Source organism: Leopardus geoffroyi, chromosome C3 (genome assembly GCF_018350155.1).
Source record: "Leopardus geoffroyi isolate Oge1 chromosome C3, O.geoffroyi_Oge1_pat1.0, whole genome shotgun sequence".
Lineage (NCBI taxonomy): Eukaryota > Metazoa > Chordata > Mammalia > Carnivora > Felidae > Leopardus > Leopardus geoffroyi.
In genome coordinates this window covers 53,005,704-53,027,074 of record NC_059338.1, presented here as the reverse complement: position 1 = coordinate 53,027,074, position 21,371 = coordinate 53,005,704, and the positions used below count along the sequence as shown (strand labels likewise).

At 37.2% G+C, this 21,371-nt stretch overlaps 1 protein-coding gene across 9 annotated transcripts in view; it reads left to right on the top strand.

Moving 5' to 3' along the window:
• RABGAP1L (RAB GTPase activating protein 1 like) overlaps positions 1 to 21,371 on the top strand; it is a 767,496-nt gene that overhangs the window by 200,563 nt on the left and 545,562 nt on the right. For all 9 annotated transcript variants that reach the window (XM_045452833.1, XM_045452836.1, XM_045452834.1 and 6 more), the window contains one exon: positions 17,250 to 17,343. In XM_045452833.1, the coding sequence (XP_045308789.1) occupies positions 17,250 to 17,343 (94 nt within the window). The remainder of the gene's footprint in view (positions 1 to 17,249; positions 17,344 to 21,371) is intronic.

Below are 21,371 nucleotides of genomic sequence, written 5' to 3'. Positions count from 1 at the left end.
GTGCTCCAAGAGTTTTTCTTCTATGGTCAGTAACAAGAAAGGGGTATCTACTCTCACCATTGTTATTTAATGTAATACTAGATGTCCTTGCCTCAGCAATCAGACAACAAGAAGAAATAAAAGGCATCCAAATCAGCAAGGAAGGAGTCAAACTTTCACTATTCACAGACTACATGGTACTCTACATAGAAAACCCAAAGGACTCCACCAAAAAATTATGCTAGAACTCATACACGAATTCAGTAAAGTCTCAGGATATAAAAACAATGTACAGAAATCTTTTGCATTTCTGTACACCAATAATGAAGCACCAGAAAGAGAAATCAAGGAATTAATCCCATTTTCAGTTTCACTAAAAACCGTAAGATACCTAGGAATCAACCTAATGAAAGTGGTAAAAGATGCGTATTTTGAAAACTATAGGACACTTCTGAAAGAAATTGAAGAGGACCCAAAGAAATGGAAAAGCATTCCATGCTCATGAATTAGAAGAACAAATGTTGTTAAAATGTCTATACTGTGCAAAAGCAGTCTACACATTTAATACACTTCCTATCAAAATACCACCAGCATTTTTCACAGAACTAGAACAAATAATCCTAAAGTTTGTATGGAACCACAAAAGACCCCAAATAGCCAAAGCAATCTAGAAAAGGAAAGCAAAGCTGGAGGCATCACAGTTCTGGACTTTAAGCTGTATTACAAGGCTGTAGTCATCAAGACAGTATGGTACTGGCACAAAAACAGACATATAGATCAGTGGACCAGAATAGATACCCAGAAATGGACCTACAGCTATATGGTCAACTAGTCTTCAGCAAAACAAGAAAGAATATCCAATGGAAAACTGGACAGCAACATGCAAAAGAATGAAAGTGGACCACTTTCCTACACTATACACAAGAATAAATTAAAAATGCATGAAAGAGTTAAATGTAAGACAGGAAACCAAAAAATCTTAGAGGAGAACATAGGCAGGAACCTATTTAATTTCAGCCATGGCAATTTCTTGCTACATACGTCTCTGGAGGAACAGGAAACAAAAGCAAAAATAAACTGTTAGGATTCCATCAAGATAAAAATCTGCACAGTGAAGTAAACAATAGTTAAAAGGCAGCCTTTGGAATGGGAGAAGATATTTGCAAATGACATATCTGATAAAGGATTAGTATCCAAAATCTATAAAGAACTTATCAAACTCAACACCTAAAATATAAATAATCCAGTTAGGAAATGGGCAGAACATATAAATAGACATTTTTCCAAAGAAGATATCCAGATGGCCAACAGACATATGAAAAGATGCTCAGCATTACTCATTTTTAGGGAAGTACAAATCAAAACTACATTGAGATATCACTTCACACCTGTCAGAATGGCTAAAATTAACACAGGAAACATGTTGGTGAGGATGTGGAGAAAGGGGAACCCTCTTAAACTGTTGACGGGAATGTAAACTGGTATAGCCACTGTGGAAAACAGTATGGAGGTTCCTTGAAAGTTAAAAATAGAATTACCCTATAATCCAGCAATTGCCCTAGTAGGTGTTTACCCAAAGGATACAAAAATGCTGATTTGAAGGAGCACATGCATCCCAGTGTTTATAGTGGCATTATCAACAATAGTCATAGTATGGAAAGAGCCAAAACGTTCGTTGGCTGATAAAGATGTCATTGATATATACAATGGAATATTACTCAGCCATCAAAAAGAATGAAATCTTGACATTTTCAATGACATGGATCGAGCCAGAGTGTATTATGCTAAGTGAAATAAGTCAGAGAAAGGCAAATACCATATGATTTCACTCATATGGAGAACTGAAAACAGATGAACATAGGGGAAAAAAGGGAGAAGCAAACCATAAAACAGACTCTTAACTATCAAGAGTAAACTGAGGGTTGTTGGGGGATGGGTTAAATGGGTAATAAGTCATTCCAAAGGGAATTTGTACTGAGCACTGAGTTTACATGTAAGTGATGAAACACTAAATTATATTCCTGAAACTAATTACATATATGTTAACTAACTGCTAAATAAGTAAATGAATGAATGAATGAATGAATGAATGAATGAATGTAAGATGTTAGAGGTACAGACTCAGAAGTTGAATTCCAATAGATAAAATTTGGATACCTCTTGAAAGCTATGCACTTATGGTCATTCCCAAAGTGAGGTTTTTGTTGAATACTTAAAATGGTCATGTTATCAAGTTAAGGGATTAAAGCTCTCTAAGAAACCTTGAGTTTCATTCTCACTACTTTTCTTGGAAAGAGGATGATATTTTGCATAAGAATAATACACCTGAAGGATAGAATGATGCAACAGATACCCATTCCTTTCACTATGACCAGCAACCAGATTTTAGGGCAGAGGAACAGAAGCGTGGATTGTAGTTTGACTTAATGGAGTATCTGACTTTCACATAGGTCACATTTTATATGCTGGCCTTTATCACGTTTTCGAAATTTATTATGAGTTGTAAATATACTCATAAAAAGATTAATGTATCAGATCCTATGTGATGTTTTCTTTTTTTTTTTTTTTATTTTTTTTTCAACGTTTATTTATTTTTGGGACAGAGAGAGACAGAGCATGAACGGGGGAGGGACAGAGAGAGAGGGAGACACAGAATCGGAAGCAGGCTCCAGGCTCTGAGCCGTCAGCCCAGAGCCTGACGCGGGGCTCGAACTCACGGACCGCGAGATCGTGACCTGGCTGAAGTCGGACGCTTAACCGACTGCGCCACCCAGGCGCCCCCTATGTGATGTTTTCAACTGAAATAATATAAGCGAAGAGTAATTCTCAATACACGGAGTACCTTGTCACTCCAGGAGTGTGTGTCTTCAGTTGAGAATTTACTGTGTGCATTGAGAAATGTCATTTATGGAATGGGCTACATATGTAAATGATAAATAGGTAGAGTTGAGAACCATTGACTATAGAAGTCACTTATGCTGAGATTCAGTGGCCCTCAGTCCAAGTGGGTATACATGGAAGGCTCTTTGACTTTGTAATGCAATTTCATTTTGCCACCCATTCAGCTAAGAAGTGTGCAGAGCAAATGGATCTTTTTCACAGTGCAGACTACAGGTACATTTGGCACTTACTAATTATCTCAGTTTTGAAGAGTCTGCACTATAGACTGTGAAAAATGTAGACAGTTGGTATTCAGGATATTCCCTCTAAAGAAAAAATTAATGATTTATTCTTTTAGATTTTTCAAGTGTGATTCCCATGTCCGTTAAGATCATTAGGAGGCCATCTGTAAATCAAGTTTGTTATTTGGTATGTTTTATTAAAATTGTAAAGGTTTAATTAACTTCTAATGGGCGCCCACTACTTTGCTAAGTGCTGTGGACACGAAAATAAATAAGACATGACTCTTATCTTGAGGAGCTTTTAGTCTAGTTGAAGAAAAAGACCCATAAATAGATAATTTTAGTAATATATTGTAAATGCAGTAATAAGAAATGATCAGAATATAATGTGAGCTGACTAAAAGAAAGTTTGGCCTGAAAATTCAGGGAAGACTTCTTGGAAATTGTGCCTAGGAGTTCAGTCTTGATTAATGTATATTATTTAGCTAGAAATATTTGGATGCCTGGTAAGGGAGACCTTCCAGGCAGAGGGAAAACAGCATTATGTGTGCAGTAAGTTATATTCACTCATAAAGGTGGGAAATGATACATTATGAGATTAGAATACAGAGGGTGACTGATGATTGAGGGCCATGTAGGCCATTCTGACTTTGTATTTTTATGCTTTAATCAAGGGTTGGTATAAGAGATATTTCTACAGGTGTGGTAAAAATGTCTTCATGGACATGACTTATTATGTTATTCAGGGTATTTTGTATAAAGATTTAAGAGATTGCTCACACATCTTGGGAAAAGGTATCTTTCTAAGTGAAATTATTTTTTAAACTTTTATCAGTAAGAATTGTGCATGTAACCCTTCATTTTTTTCATTCTTGTCTTTGGAGAAGGTTAAAGCTTAGTGTTTCATTTACCTGTTGTATGTTGTCTTTGCTTTGATGTTCTGATCTAAGGCATCGTCTCAGTCCCACAACGATCCTTGACTTTTCTTTTCTCTGTTGCCATGTATCTATATACATTTCGTTTTTTCTGCTAGAACATGAATTCCTCAAAATCAGGGAGCATGTCTCTTTCATATTTTTAAGCTTGTCCTTGTAATGAATGCTTAGTAAATGTTTGAATGAATCAGTAATTGATTAATTGATGTTTGGTTCATTTTACTTGTGCCTATCGTTAACTTCTGTCTCAAATAATTGTTTTCGGTAAATGGATAGGGTAGATATAAATAAATAAGATATAAATGTACTAGTGGTATGGGCTTCATATATCTAATTTCTTATATCATCAGTTTCTCAATACATGAGGAGGACATTGTATAATAATAGCTACTGTTTATTGAGGGTATACTATATGCTAGGTACTTAAAACTTTCCTTCAGATTGGCCTTTCTTGTGCCATTGCATATGTTGTTCCTTGTTGGGAAGATATTTTCATCAGAACTTGTGCTTGCTGCCTTTTTCTCATCATTTAGATATCAGCTCAAGGCTTAAGTGTTATCTCTTCAGATAGTCTTCCTTGACAACTTCTAGCTAACATAGATCCTTTCTTTCTTAGTGTTTTTTTTTTTTTTCTGGAAGTCTTCCCTTTTACACTCAGTGTTAGTCTTTCTACCATCTTTTTCTAATGGTACTTTGAACACACCGTTCTAATAATTCTAAAAATACCTTATTATAAATATGGGCTTTTAAATTCATTTCTCTCACCTTCCAGAGTGTGAGTTCCTAAGGGGCAGATGGTGTTTTATTCTCTTTTGAGTTCCCATTGCTTTAGTATGTGGCAGGTGTTAAATAAATATTTGTGTAGTGAATGGAAATATCTTTGAAATGTTAGATTCAGTGAAGAATAACATATTTTTGGTTTTAAAATATGTTAATGGGTGTTAGAATAAGTGATATAAGGATGAATAAGTGTTCAGAACAGACTTAACATAGCAGGCTTCAGACCCCTACCCTTAGAAAAGCCTGTTTTCAAGGTCAGCCCTTGGCTCTTACTGGAAAACAGATTTCGAGAAGGTTCCCACCATTCCCTAACTGAGAAGAGTGGCTCACTGTGCCTGCACTGTGTGTACTAACAATATTGTTTCATGCTGAACATGAAGCTTTCCTTCTGGACTGTGGAATTTTGGTACATGCTAGGCAGAAGGTCCTTATGTGATCAGCCCTGACAAAAACCTCTTTTGTGAGCTTTCCTGGTAAACAACATTTCACATGTGTTGTCACAACTCATTGCTGGAGGAGTGAAATGTGTCCTCTGCGACTCCATGGGGAGAAGAGTCTGGGAATTTTGCACCTGGTTTCCTCCAGACTTCACCCAGTGTCCAGTGTGCCTTCTCCCTTTGCCAGTTTTGCTTTGTACCCACAGCAATAAGTCATAAGTGTAAATACAACTCTATGCTGAGTCCTGTGAGTCCTCCCCGTGAATCATTGAACCCGGGGGTGATCTGGAAGACCTCTGATATAATAAGATAGATAAATCTTTTGTACTTCTAATTTTGGGAGAAATGATAGATAATAAACAAGAAAATATCAAGAACTAATAATGCCATTTAGATATTTAAAATTGGCTGATTGGTGTGGTTAGTTACTTTAGATTATATGTTCAGGTAAAAATTTCTCTGAGGATGTGGCATTTAAACTGAGATCTGAGTAATAAGAAGAAACCAGCCATTGGGAGATGGGGAAAGAGCATTTCTGAAGAGGAAACAGTGCAGAGGAAAGTGAAAGTGTGCCTGGTGTGTTTGAAGAATAGAAAGGAAGGCAGATGACTGAAGGGGAAGGGGAAGCCGGAAAGTGGTACGATACAGACATGGTCAGGTAGCCAAGGGATATTTTGTAAGTTCCTGTAAGCCACAGTGAGTTGGTTTTTTTTGTTTTGTTTTTGTTTGTTTGTTTTTTTTTTTTTTTTTTTTGAAGACTTTGAAGTGTTTTAAGCTGGGCAGAAGAGACAAAGATTTGATTCATGATTTCAGAACACTTCAGCAGCTGTATCTGCGGAGAGAGAAGTTCTGTGGAGTAGAGATGGAAACAGGGAGACTATTGGGAGACTCTTACAGTAATCTGGGCCAAAATGTTGGGGGTTTGGATGAGGGTTGTAATGTGGAGAGGGAGAAAAGTAGAGAGATTTGAGATACATTTTGGAGGTGGAATGGACAGGGGTGGGTAATTAAATGTAGGCATTGAGGGAAAAAGAATAACTTGTAGATTTCAGTTTTTAACTGCGTAGATAGTGCTGTCATTTATGAAAATGGGGAAGGGGAGGGAGCCAGGAAAATACAGGTAGGTGAAGAAAATTAAGGGTTTTGTTTTGAAAGTTTCTCAGATATCCAATTGGAGATGTCATATAGGCAGTTGATACATAGGTTCTGAAGGTAGTGCATTTCTTTTAATCATCAAACATGTATTGAGTGCTTACCAGTTGCCAAGTACTTTGATAGGGTGAGGAATGTCATGATGACTAGGACACAGTCCCTTTGTTAAGCAAGTAAGTTAGATCAGAAAGGAAGGCAGGCAAGTATTCAGGCCATTACAGAGACATGTGTTATCATAGGGCCATGCAGAGAGTCTCTTTTGGCGATTTCTGCCTGTTTCTCCCATTGTGTTTTGTACTTGGTAACCTCTTCATCAGTTACTAGCTTTCCCTTAGGAGGAGAATATAAAAAAAAAAATCCAAATGCAGAGATGAACCTGATTTCGCTGTTACTTCCTTGACTACCTGGTTTCATGTGGCTGCTTTGACTAGTCTTGTGGGCATTTCCCACTCCTTTCTCATTTACTTGTGAGTATTTTGCCTTTCAGAGTTACACTTATGGCTGAAGGGGTCATCTGCCCAGTTAGAGGGCTCGTGAGTGTGTTGTGTACCACAGAGTGTGTGTTGGGGAGCTCCCTTTCCACCTTTCAATTAAATTTGAGCTATTCTAATGGGTTTTTTCTTCTCTTGCTTCCCTTTGTTTCTAATTTTCTCCAACCCTTGCTTAGTTTTTCTCCCTCTGATTGGCTGCCTTTTAAAAAGTCATTCTTTGAATAATAAGTTTTATTTTTATTTATTTATTTATTTTTTAAATATTCTGGAATTTTTTTTTTTCAACGTTTATTTATTTTTGGGACAGAGAGAGACAGAGCATGAACGGGGGAGGGGCAGAGAGAGAGGGAGACACAGAATCGGAAACAGGCTCCAGGCTCTGAGCCATCAGCCCAGAGCCCGACGTGGGGCTCCAACTCACGGACCGCGAGATCGTGACCTGGCTGAAGTCGGACGCTTAACCGACTGCGCCACCCAGGCGCCCCAAATAAGAAGTTTTAAAATAATCCTTCAGTGTAACTATTTACATATATTCTTTCTTATAATCTGCCAGACACTAATTTCTTTCTTTGTCACTCCTCAATTTATTTTGAAAAGTCATTGATAATGCATTCAAATAGACACTGCCCGACTTTTTATTATAAGACCATACTAGTCTCTCCAAACACATCAAATTGTACATGTTAAATATGCACAGCTTTTCATACGTCAATCATACTTCAATTAAAAACAAAGGAAATGAGCAGAGAATTAAAATGCATTTCCAAAGCCCTGAAAATACAAAATGTAAATAAATACCTAAGTAAATTCTAAGTCATTAATATCCCAGAAAAATGTAAAACATAAATACACACACAAAAGGATAAACTAGCCTCATGATCAAGAAAACTGTTTAATGTTAAGAGCCTTAGCCTTTTTTTCCCTCAAATGTAAGCTAGCTTTTTTCTTTTTTTTTTTTTTTTTTTTTTTAAATTTTTTTTTTTTCAACGTTTATTTATTTTTGGGACAGAGAGAGACAGAGCATGAACGGGGGAGGGGCAGAGAGAGAGGGAGACACAGAATCGGAAACAGGCTCCAGGCTCTGAGCCATCAGCCCAGAGCCCGACGCGGGGCTCGAACTCACGGACCGCGAGATCGTGACCTGGCTGAAGTCGGACGCTTAACCGACTGCGCCACCCAGGCGCCCCAAGCTAGCTTTTTTCTATTCTGATTATCTGTACAAATTTGTGAGTCTAAAAAAACAATGAAAAAAAAAAAAAAGGAAGGTGTATTGACTGCCCTGGTTCTCTTGAGTATGGTTGACAGATTTCAGTGATGAGTGATACATTTTTATTAATCACATATGCTTAGCAACTACAGGGTTTATTAATTAGAAACCTGTAATTAGAGTCAGAATGACAGTGATGATGGTTTAGTTGGAAAGAAATCATGAAATTTGTGGTCTTGTCCACCTTGAATCTTCTATGATAAATCACCTTGCTTTTGACAGTAGGAAATGTTATCACATTTCAGAAATTAAGGATGATCTTTTGTTTTACTCCAATAATTTACATTTGGTTATCAGCTTCCATACAGAACAAGTATTTTCTGACTCTGTCATGTGAGAAATGAGAGATATTATATTCAAGGTCATAAAAATGTGGCTATAGTTTTTGGCTGCCCAAAATGACATTGTTTATTACTAAGTAATCAAAATAAATCACTTTTACACTATTCCAGGTTGACAGGTGTCATTATATAGACCTGTATTCCTACAGGCTTTGCCAGATTACTAAGATTTTTTATTCCCCTCCCTAATTGTTTAGAAGAGAGTTTACAGGAACCTTTGGTTCCCTGTATCATTTACAGCAAACAGTACTTATTAAAAAAGAAAATTAAGGGGAAAATCTTTGAAAACCTGCAATAGTCATATTTTATTTATGGTTATCAGGTTTTTTTTAAACATTTGTTTATTTTTGAAAGAGAGAGAGAGAGAAAGAGAGAGAGAGAGAGTCCAAGTCAGGGAGGGGCAGAGAGAGAGGGAGACACAGGCTCTAAAGCAGGCTCCAGGCTCTGAGCTGTCAGCACAGAGACTGACATGGGGCTCAAACCCACGAGCCACAAGATCATGACCTGGGCGCTTAACTGAGCCACCCAGGTGCGCTATCAGTTTTTTATTTTACGAGTAATCCTTCAGATGATCTCGTCATCTTTAGATGAAAAGAAGAATGAGATTTTGTGCTAATTTTCCCCTAGTTTTGTCATTTATTTTTAACTCCATTGAAAAAAAAGCTTTTTTGTGTGTGCACCTGCGTGTATATATGTATATATGTGTATATACATATATACACACATATGTACACATACATATATATGTGTATATACATATACACACGTATGTACACATACATATTTGTGTGTATATACGTATACACACATATATACATAAATATGCATATAAATAAATATATATTTTTCCTTTTATGATGTCTGCTGATAGCAGTTCTGAAATTTTCCTTTTATGATTAGGATGAAAAACAATTTTTTTTTTTTGCAAAGCAGGGAGTGGCCAAAGTTGAGAGAGCCCATAAATTATTTTGATTGAAGTATCATACATATTTATTTTGTTTGTTCTAAAAATTTACATTTATTGTATCTTATTTTGGTCTTGCACAGTTAGTTCTGCTGTCTGCATGTTAGAAATGAGTGGATAATAAGAAATAAGGCTGGAATGCTTTTTTAGTTACTTTGAAGTTCTGGGCCAGAAACTGACGACTCCATAATAAAAATAATAGAAAATGTTACCTCACATTTGAGTACTACCGTGTGATGGGCACCATGTTTAGTATTATGCATGCATTTTCATTTAATTTTACACTACTAGGTGATTAATATTGTTACTTTCATTTCACTGACGTATAAAGAAGGTAGTAGTCCTGTGGTGCAGGAGTCTGATGACATCTGGTATACTCTGTGTGGTCCTGCTTTCTGAAGGAGGAGAGTGACTGTGGGGAAACAAATCGAGAAGGAGAACGTTCATGGAAAGGATTGAAGTTGGGCATATTAGAGGAGTCTCTAGCCAAAGTTTGCTACCTAAGTTTAGCAGAGTCTCTTAGAGACCTCTTCTAAAGTGAACTTTATAGAGGAAGTTGAAGCTGTTAGCTACGGATTCCCTCAACTTTGTATCTTAACATCTTTAAGCTTTTCCAAAGCCCCATATTCAGTCAAAATACAGGATGTACTTCTGGTCAGTCACTACCTTTAATCCAAACCTGGGCAATTTCATGTCTTTTTAGGGAATTGGCCTGATTCCTCATCTTTCTCTTTCCAGTGTTTTCTTTCTCAATTACCTTACATGTATGAATATGTTCTAAAAATAAAGCAGTAACAAAGAAATACTTCCATTTTTTCCTCAGTTGAGTAAAGGCTACTAAATAAAGACAAGATACACTCCCAGCCCTGACAGAGCTTGGATTCTGAGAAAGGGAAAAAGATGTGTAAAACATGAAAGTTATAGGTATTAAATGCATCATAATGAAAACAGACATGTTTTCTTGGAAGTCTTACAGATATTATTGTAGGAGTCTCTGTAGGAGCCAAAAAGGAAGAACTGGCCAATTTTCTGGAGAATGGGGCTTGATGAAGGAAGTATAATGCTTGAAATGACCGTGTTGTCCTTTTTAGCAATATTATACTCTCTTACCTTCCCAAAGCTCATGAGCTTGGATAAAGAAAAATCGACATTTATGGTCACGATTTCCCACTCATTCATTCTTCAAAATTTGCACTCCGGCTTTTATCCCAGTATTGTACATCATAGGAGGTTAATTGGTTGAATGAAAACAGCTTTTAATAGCTAACATGCCTGTCTTTTGCCAGACACTGTAATATATATGTGTTTTGCATAGTAATTTGCTTAATTGCTATTCCCATTTTGCAAACAGGTAGCTGAAGCACAGAGAGGTTAAATAACTTAACCAGCATCACAGCTACTAAGTAGTGGAACTGGGTTTCACATCCAGGCATTTTGGCTCCAGAATCCAGTATGAATGACTGAATGGACCTGGTTGCCTCTACTCATGTCTGCACATAGATGCCCATGTACTGAAGGTCACTAATTTCCAAGACATACATTTTTTGTACCTGTAATGGATTTTCTTTTCTCGCATCTTCTCCTCTCCAATTACCAATTTGGGAAACTTCTAACACTCTTTGGCCAAATATGTCTAGGTACTGGGAATATAGAAATAAAAGTTAGTCCCCACTGCCAAGAAACTTAAAGTCTAATAGGAGAAGATGGAGAGGAAAATAGAGATTGTAATATGGTGTGATAATTGCCATGATAGAATATGCCCAATGGAGTAGCATTTAGCCCATCCAGAAAAGGGTAATCCTAACCTGAATTTTGATGGAAAAGAAAGATTCAAGAAGATAGGAATCCCAGCCTTCTATCATTTTTCCTTTCTTTTTCCTCTCTGTAGAATGGGATACAGTTGCTTTTTCAGAACTTTCAGAGTTATCCTTTTACATATCCACATTGTTCTGTTTTTCCTTTTCTTCTTTGCCATGTGCTACTTGCTAACTTCCTGTTTCTTACTGCACTTTGTTCTCCAGTGTCTTTGTCATTCATATTTTTTTTTCTTAGTTCATTGCTTTCATTCTGCCTAGACACTCTGTCATGTCTAATATAGTAGGAACTTTATATTTCTTTAGCTTCCTTTCTTCCTCTCTAGCAGGAAAGCCATTAAGTATTTAAAACACCTATGGTAAGTAGTTTCTGCAGTAAAGAAGATAGATCTGGCTCACTTTTGAGGTCACTGGGATATCAATTTCATCCTTATTCTTCCTGAATGTCAAGGGGATTACACCCCTGAAGCCTCTCCATTATCTCTTGTTCCAAGTTCAGTGTTTCTTGGTCATGTTGCTTTAATATGCCTGCATTTTCCATTCTCGGCTCTGGCTTCCAGCATTTACTAGATAGATGTTGGTACTTGGCATAGGCTGGTATCTGCTAAATGCCAAGCTAGTCTCCCATGAAAACGTGGTAAGAAAAACTATAAGGAGAGGTGGTATTTGACTCTGGATTCAAACTGAGGTTAAATTCTGGAGTCACCTAGTAGCTGGGCGACTTTGAGCAAGTTACTTAACCTCTCTGTGCCTCAATTTTCTTATTTTGAAAGTGGGAAAATTAGTAGTGACTACCTTATTAGGTTATTTAGGGGATACTATGAGTTAATGCTTATAAAACTAAAGAATAGTGCCTGGAATATAGATAGAAAGAGCAGACATTCAATAAAGGCCTAGGATTTCTGTTTTCTTTGGATAAGTCCTATTTTTTATCCAAGTATTTGGGCCCTGTGTTGCTGTGGTTTCTGCCTTAATCGTTCATCAGGGATTTAGTTTAACTTCAGTGTGCCCATTTTTTTCTCTTCTCTTTTGTGGTTCTCCTCTGCTACTCTAGGAGTTTACAGTTCTAATTTCCTTTTTGTGGTGGAAAACAGCTTGAGAGATTGTCAGGGAGAAAATACCTTGTTATCAGTGATGATTTTATGGCTTATTAGTAGGGGTTTATAACAATGAAATAGGTGTTTGTTTTCTATAGCAACAGGGATTATTTAAAAGGTAAAAGTCCTTTCCCCATGCTCATTATAGTTACATGTACTTATTTTAAAAGATAAGAGTATTCCAGAAGTATGAAACTTAAAAGTCAGGGGTGCCTGGGTGGCTCAGTCAGTTAAGCATCTGACTCTTGGCTTTGGCTCAGGCCATGATCTCATGGTTTGCGAGTTTGAGCCCCGCCTCGGGCTCCGTGGTGACAGTGGGGAGTCCACTTGGGATTCTCTTTGTCTGCCCCTATCCCCACTCATGCTCGCGTTCTCTAAGTAAGTAAATAAACTTAAAAGAAAAAAAAAAGAAAAGTGAAAGATGCATTCCCTAAATATTTATTGAATGCCTACTATGTGATAAGATACTGGTAGGTGCCAAAACACAATTGCTCTTAATAGTTTGGTAGAGGTGCCTGGGTGCTCGGTTGAGTGTCTAACTCTTGATTTCGGCTGAGGTCATGATCCAGGGTTGTGGGATTGAGCCCGGTGTTGGGCTCTGTGCTGAGTATGGAGCCTGTTAAAGATTCTCTCTCTTTCTCCTCCTCTGTCCCTTTCCCTCACTAGCACACACTCTCTCTAAAAAAAAAAAAAAAAAAAAAAAAAATTTGGTCTATAATCTTAACAGATGTTGAAAAAAATTTTTTTTAATGTTTATTTTTGAGAGGTAGAGATCGAGTACAGGTGGAGGAGGGACAGAGAGAAAGGGAGGCATAGAATCCCAAGCAGGCTCCAGGCTCTGAGCTGTCAGGGCTTGACAGCAGGGCTTGAATCCACGAACTGTGAGATCATGACCTGAGCTGAAATCAGATGCTTATCTGACTGAGCCATCCAGGCGCCCCATCTTACAGCTATTTTTAAAGGTCTTTGTAATCGTATAAGTAATACTACTTACAGAAATAAAACCATACTTAAAAATTACTACTTTGTTTCTTGCTTTTCATCACAAAGTAATGTATTTTAGATGGTTTTCATATTAGCATAAAAGATTTAGTCAATTCTTTTAAACTATTGGATAGTATTTTTTGAAAGGATGTAACATAATTTAACAAACTTCTATTAAATAATACATGATAGTTTTCAATTATTATTACAAGCAGTGATACAATGAAATCTTTTACATATATCTCTTTGGCATATGTGTTCCTGGAAGAATAAATTTTTAAGAGTGTAGTTGCTAAATCAAATGGCATATTAATTTAGAATCTTAATACATTTTAAAAGATGACTCTTATTTAAACATCAGCTTTCTTGCTTGTTCCCCCATATTTTTATCAACAGTAGGTATTATTCCTTATTTTATCTGTTTTTTTTTTGTTTCATTGTTTTAATTTGAATAAAAAAATAATTGAGATAGGGCTTTCTTCAGTGTCTTTATTGGCCAGTTATATTTTATACAACTGTACTATGTTTATGTCCTTGGACCAATTTTCTGTTGGATTTTTTAGTTTATTGAGTATTAAGACCATTTGTCATATGTTCAAAAAATTTTTTTAATGTTTATTTATTTTTGAGAGACAGAGAGGGAGACAGGGAGGGAAGGAGAGAGGGAGAGAAAGAGTGTGCATTGAAGCAGGGGAGGGGTAGAGGGAGAGGGGAACAGAGGATCTAAAGCAGGCTCCAGGGTCTGGGCTGACAGCAGAGAGTCTGATGTGGGGCTCAAACCATAAGCCATGAGATCATGACCTGAGCTGAAGTCAGATGCTTAACTGACTGAGCCACCCAGGTGCCCTGGAAATTTTATTTTAATGTACTCTATACCTTACTTCATATAAGGTTTTAATTTATAGGTAGTCAGATTTCTTAATCTTTCTTATGGCATCTCAATTTTGTTTTATTCCTTTACCAACAAGAATAAGAAGAATCTGAGATTTTCTGTGTCAGTAGTAATGATTTGAGTCCTATTTTCTTTTTCCCTTTCATTATGTTCTTAGATTTTAGTCTCCAATTTAGCATGTACAACTTCATCAAATACTTTGGAACCTTGTTGTATTATTATTTACTGTGGAGCAAAATAGAGTATAAGGTGGGACCATCCTGGACCCTGCTTAATTGAAATCCAGTTTATATTATAAGTACTCATATTATACTTGGTACCAATTTATAGGAAGAGTGATCAGCAGTCCCTATTTGCCTGAGATAAGTTTCACCTTTTTTCCAGTGTAACTTTTTTTTTTTTTTTTTTTTTTTAATTTTTTTTTTTCAACGTTTATTTATTTTTGGGACAGAGAGAGACAGAGCATGAACAGGGGAGGGGCAGAGAGAGAGGGAGACACAGAATTGGAAACAGGCTCCAGGCTCTGAGCCATCAGCCCAGAGCCCGACGCGGGGCTCGAACTCACGGACCGCGAGATCGTGACCTGGCTGAAGTCGGACGCTTAACCGACTGCGCCACCCAGGCGCCCCTCCAGTGTAACTTTTTAAAAAAATTTTCTTTTAATGTTAATTTAGTTTTGAGAGAGAGAGGGGAGAGAGCACGAGTGTAGGGGAGGGAGTGAGGGGTGGGGGAGACACAGTGTGAAGCAGGCTCCAGGCTCTGAGCTATCAGCACAGAGCCCCATACGGGGCTCAAACTCACGAATCGTGAGATCATGACCTGGACCAAAGTTGGATGCTCAACTGACTGAGTCACCCAGGTGCCCCTCCAGTGTAACTTTTAATAGTGACCCTCTTTACTACCTCAGTTTAGATGAAAAATTGTAAGGATTATAAGGGATAGTTGTTTACCTGGGATAGTTCTTTAGGACATTTTAATATTAAGGCTTCATTTGTTGCTGTTTACATTATTCCTGCAATACTTCATTTGTTTTAGCTTTTTAAAAATCTCTCATTTCTATTATTTTCATGAACTTGTTGCAAAGTTCACAGAATTGCTTATGTGAGGTATTTACCTTCTTGACCATTCCAATATCCAGACTAATGTTCACATTTTGAATAAAGTGTTCTAAAGAAGTTGAAGTATTTGTCTATGTGTGTGCATATGTTTTGGTTATATTTTACTAAACATGTGATAAAATCTTTTTGTGTAAGTATGACCAAATCTTTTAACTAGGCCAAATATACATACCTTTATTTTATTGTTTTTTGGTGTTAATTATATCCACTGATATGAATTAGTTTATACTTCGATCATTGGCTTTGTGGTATGCTGAGTAATACTGTTCTGAACACAGATCCCTGTGGGACTCACTTAATGCCAACTTCTATTGTACTGTTAACAACATTGATAAAACACTGGTCCTTGCAAAGAACCAGACAGATTTTTATCTAGCTTATTTTATCATTCAGATAATACTTTTCCAGATTTTTCGTATATAGCTCTGTGTCAAAGTCCTTATTCTAATGAGATAAATTGTGCCCATTACATTTCCTTTCTCTGCCAGCTCTGTTACCGCTTAAAAGATTTATTGGGGCGCCTGGGTGGCTCAGTCAGTTAAGCGTCTGACTTCAGCTCAGGTCACGATCTCACGGTCCGTGAGTTCGAGCCCCGCGTCAGGCTCTGGGCTGATGGCTCAGAGCCTGGAGCCTGCTTCCGATTCTGTGTCTCCCTCTCTCTCTGCCCCTCCCCCGTTCATGCTCTGTCTCTCTCTGTCTCAAAAATAAACGTTAAAAAAAAAATTAAAAAAGATTTATAGAGCTTACAGTTACTCATTTCATCACTGATTGTAGGCTGTAACTCAACCCATCTTACTCTTTCTAAAGCTATTACTTTACATATTGGGATATTTTATAAAATTGCCATTTTAAAAGGCCAAACATTTTAGTATTTCCTTTAGTCAGAAGTATTTGTACTTATGAGGGAGCCTGGGTGGCTCAGTCAGTTGAGCATCTGACTCTTGATTTCAGTTCAGGTGGTGATCCCAGGGTTGTGGGATCAGGCCCCGTGTGGGATTCTGTCTCTCTCGCCCCCTCTGCCCCTGTCCCCTGCTCACGGTCTCTCTTTGTCTCTCTCTCTCAAAAACAAAAAATTTGTACTTATGAATATACCCTTAAAACCTTAAAGTTTTAAATATTTCTAGTTGTGTGTTTGTTATCATAATATATATATTTCTCAGTGTTATATATTCATAGTTCTCAGTATTACATATCGATATATATACCTGAATCTTCATTTCAGTGTTTGTTTGTATTAATAATAAAAGATTAATATTTGAGAATATTAGTCTCGTGAGTAGTGAGTGTATCACGTAGGAATTTCTGATTGTGTTACCATTAACTTTATAATTTTACTCTCTTGGGGCGCCTGGGTGGCTCAGTTGGTTAAGTGTCCGACTTCGACTCAGGTCATGGTCTCATGGTTCGTGAGTTCGAGCTCCACACCAGGCTCTGTGCTGATAGCTCAGAGCCTGGAGCCTGCTTGGGATTCTGTGTCTGCCTCTCTCTTTGCCCCTACCCCACTCATGTTCTGTCTGTCTGTCTGTCTCTCTCTCTCTCTCTCTCTCTCTCTCTCAAAAATAAACAAACATTAAAAAATTTATACAATTTTACCCTATTTGGATAAAGTTATTTATATATAGATATTTTCAATTTCATACTATGTAAACTGAATAGGAATTTTTATAAAACATTTAATGCTTTGGGATTATATTTATCTAGGCACTAAAGATACATTAATGAAGTTTTTACTGGTTTTTTTCCAGTGGGCATAATAATATAAGCAAAAGTATTGTTTGTTTTATTAAACACACAGTCATATTCCTTGATTAACAATATATAAATATAAAAATATAATACAATGTTGGTCATTTTTGTTTTTGTGTTTCTTCTGCAGAGAGTGATAATGAACTCTCAAGTGGAACCGGTGATGTGTCTAAGGATTGTCCTGAGAAGATCCTTTATTCTTGGGGAGAACTGCTAGGAAGATGGTAAAAAATTTATTTTTCTTACTGAAAATTTTACATTTACCTAGTTGATGTTCATTTATCTTATTAAAATCTATATATTTATCTTAATATTAGTATATTAATGTACTTTAAAAACATGAAAGTTAAAATATAATTCATAGATACTCTCTATGTTTGCCTGAGTCTTCCACCCAGTATGGTCTTATTTAACTTACTTTTGGAAGATATATTTGTCTTATTATTTCATTCAGGCAGAACATTGCTCAGAGTAATCAACTGTTTGCTTTATTGCCAAAACATGTAAATATCTATTGTTAAAGGGTTATATTTCCTTTCTCTCCTAAGTCTGTTACTATGAAAAGAGGCTATAGTGCTTAGAGTTACTCATTTCACCACTGATTATAAACTGTTAACCAAGCCTGTTTTATTCTTTCTGACTAAAACTGTTACTTTATGTTTTGTAGCATTTTATCTGGAACTACAAAAAAGGGTACTTTGTTTATATTTATTACACATACTCTGTTTATTAAGTTTTTTAAAGAGGAAATCGTGACTATCAGTTGTTAGTAAAATTAAATAATTTTGCCCACAAAAAGATTCTGCCATACCAGTATATATAGAAACCACGATTTATTATTGAGTATGTGTATCAAATTACATGCACACAGGTAGTCCAGGAGAAACTACTAGGTCTGGGAAAAATTTCACACATCTTATACAGTAAAGCAGAAGAAGAAATAATTAAAACTTTATATTTTTTTAAAAAATGTATATTTATTTTTTAGAGAGAGAACGAGAATGTGCGGTGGAGGGGCAGAGAGAGAGAGAGAGGGACAGAGGATCCAAAGTGGGCTCTGTGCTGATAGCAGAGAGTCCTATGTGGGGCTCAAACTTGAACTATGAGATCATGACCTGATCTGAAGTCAGATGCTTAATCAACTGAGCCACCCATGTGTCCCTAAAACTTTATACCTTTTGATAAAGATAATCTTTATCAAATCTCCTATATACTTCCTAAGGGATTCCTGATTTAATTTAAGAGATACATATTTATAGCTCTGATGGTCGGAAAGCTTATGACTTCTCAGTATGAAATCTGGAGAGTACGTTTATCAACTTCCTGAACAAAATGTTGAACCTATTATGTTTTTAAGGAGATATCCTAAGTGTTAGGAGGGCTAGCTGTCTCCCCTTAATCGAACAAAGAAAATTCATCTTACTTATCTTGTACATACAAAATATAAATTGAACACATCTCAGAGGCTTTATTTAACTCCTTAAGTAATGGAGCCAGTTAGATATTACAACCAATCAGGATGAGAATTCAGTTTAGAGATTTATATTCTCTTCCTGATAATTCACTTGCATTGCCATGAGCAGGAATTATTTTCATAGCTATGAACAAAAAAATTATGCATGTCTAGTTTTCCACACATTATCTTCTGTTGAGAGTTGTAAATTTGCCTTATCAAAGACGAATAGAAACACACACCTCTATCATATCAGGTAATTCCCAGAAGCTGCAGCATTCCATACGTTAGCCCATTTCAAACTTTTCACAGTTTTCCCCTATATTGTATCCAGAAGTTAATAGATTAACATAATAAGCATTGTCCATGTTTCTAAATTTATGTTTTTACTGATTTCACTTAGTATTATTCATGGCAGTTGTTAAAGGTGATAAGGAAGACTTTATTCAGGAGGGGGAGCTATCGTGGCAGGTATAGGGGTTCCTGAAATGAGGTCTTGCAGTAGGGGAGAGACTGGGCTCAACTCCAAATACTGCAAGGAAAAGCGCAAATTTACAGCCAGGGAGAGGGTGGAGGTTAGCAAATGGAAAATTACTGAGAGAAAACATCAGGGGTAAAGAGATTCGTGGCTAACTTGACTTAACAAATTCTTGCTAAAGGTGGATCAGGATGATTAGACATTACTTGAATATGGTGGAGGATGAGGAACTCAATTAGAAATCAAGAGTAATCAGGTACTGATGATGGCAGATTCTGGCTAAACTGACTTAGTAGGATTCTTGCTAAAATTGGACAATGCAGAGATGAGCATGGAAGCTTAAAAAGTCAGACCTATTTGAGAAGAGAGTTCAGGTGAGCCTAAACAAGTTTGGTCAAAAAGAGAGTCTTTGGGAGCACCTGACTGGCCCAGTCAGTAGAACATGCTAGTCTTGATCTCAGGGTTGTGAATTTGAGCCTCATGTTGAGCGTAGAGATTACTTAAAAGTAGTAAAAGCTTTGAGAGGGAGAGGGAGAATATCTTTGTCATTAGCTAATAGAATTTCATAGGGGAGTTAGGTGTTGGGAGTGGGGAAGGGGTGCTGATCAGAGCAAGAAGGTTGTTAGAGTCCAGTCTGGAAAAGAGAAGCAGTGCCAACCTTTTCAAACAGAAGGGTATTAATGCAAGTAGTTGGTTTCTAGTGTGTTAGAATGCTGAAAGAAAGAAGACATTGAGGTAACCCCAGTAGTAGGAAGCAGCTGTATCCTCTAGGGCCAGAGAAATAATATGGAAGAAGTTTTGTGACCAGAATCTAGGGACTCAGTGGAGGTCTCCTGAGGAGCTGGTGCAGGGACCTCTGAGGAAGGCTGTGCAACTGGTTGCTTAGGCTTTTGAGGATACTCAGAGTAGCTAGGGTTTAGAAGGAACCGTGAGGGGAGGGGTCATTTGGTTAGTTCTTTGCTTCTGAAGAGATACCCAGACCCCTGAGCTGGTTGGGGGAAACACTTTGTGATTGGTGCTAGTATTTCCTAGAGGGCCCGGCAGGTATTAGTGATTCTCGGGAGTTGTGGTATAGCTACTCCTGGCAGTGCAATCTCTCTTTTCTTCTACCGTTCGATTGCGTACCGCTGTTACTTATTGGCAGAACCTACCTTGGACACTGAGTTTTACAAGGTTGTAGGATACAAGGTAAATAATGCAAAAATCAATCTTGTTTGTATATACTAGCATTGAAAATTGGAAAGGAAATTTAAAAACCTACAAAGCACTAGAAAAAAAATCAAACATTTAGGTAGAAATTGAATAAACTGTTACTAGATCTATGCTTTGAAAAACTAGAGAACAGTAATGAAAGACCTCAATAAATGGAAAAATATACCATGTTCATAGAATTAAAGTCTCAATATTGTTAAGATTTCCATTCTTCCCATACTAATCATTGGGATCAGTGTAATTTCAGTCAAAATCCTAGTGGAATTTTTTGGGTAGCAATTGAAAAGCTGATTCTAAAATTTGTATAGAAAAGCAAAGTAACTAGAAGAGCCAAAGCAATTTTAAAAATGAAGAACTGGAGGGGCGCCTGGGTGGCGCAGTCGGTTAAGCGTCCGACTTCAGCCAGGTCACGATCTCGCAGCCCGTGAGTTCGAGCCCCGCGTCAGGCTCTGGGCTGATGGCTCCGAGCCTGGAGCCTGTTTCCAATTCTGTGTCTCCCTCTCTCTCTGCCCCTCCCCCGTTCGTGCTCTGTCTCTCTCTGTCCCAAAAATAAAATAAAAACGTTGAAAAAAAAAAAATTAAAAAAAAAAAAAATGAAGAACTGGGGCGCCTGGGTGGCTCAGTCGGTTAAGTGGCCGACTTCGGCTCAGGTCATGATTTCGCGGTCCGTGAGTTCGAGCCCCGTATTGGGCTCTGTGCTGACAGCTCAGAGCCTGGAGCCTGTTTCAGATTCTGTGTCTCCCTCTCTCTGACCCTCCCCCGTTCATGCTCTGTCTCTCTCTGTCTCAAAAATAAATAAACGTTAAAAAAAATGTTTAAAAAAAATAAAAATAAAAAAAATAAAAATGAAGAACAAACTTGGGAGACTTATACTACCTGATTTCAGGGATTACCTGATTTCAGGGATTACCATCAAGCTACAGTAATCAAGACATTACTGATTAAAGGATAAACACATAGATCAAAGTTGCAGAATAGAGAGTTCGGAAATAGAGCCACACAATCTAAAAAGATATTTCTCCAAAAAGACATACAAATGTCCAGTCAGCACATGAAAAGATGCTTAACATCATTAGCTATCAGGGAAATGCAAATCAAAACCACAGTGA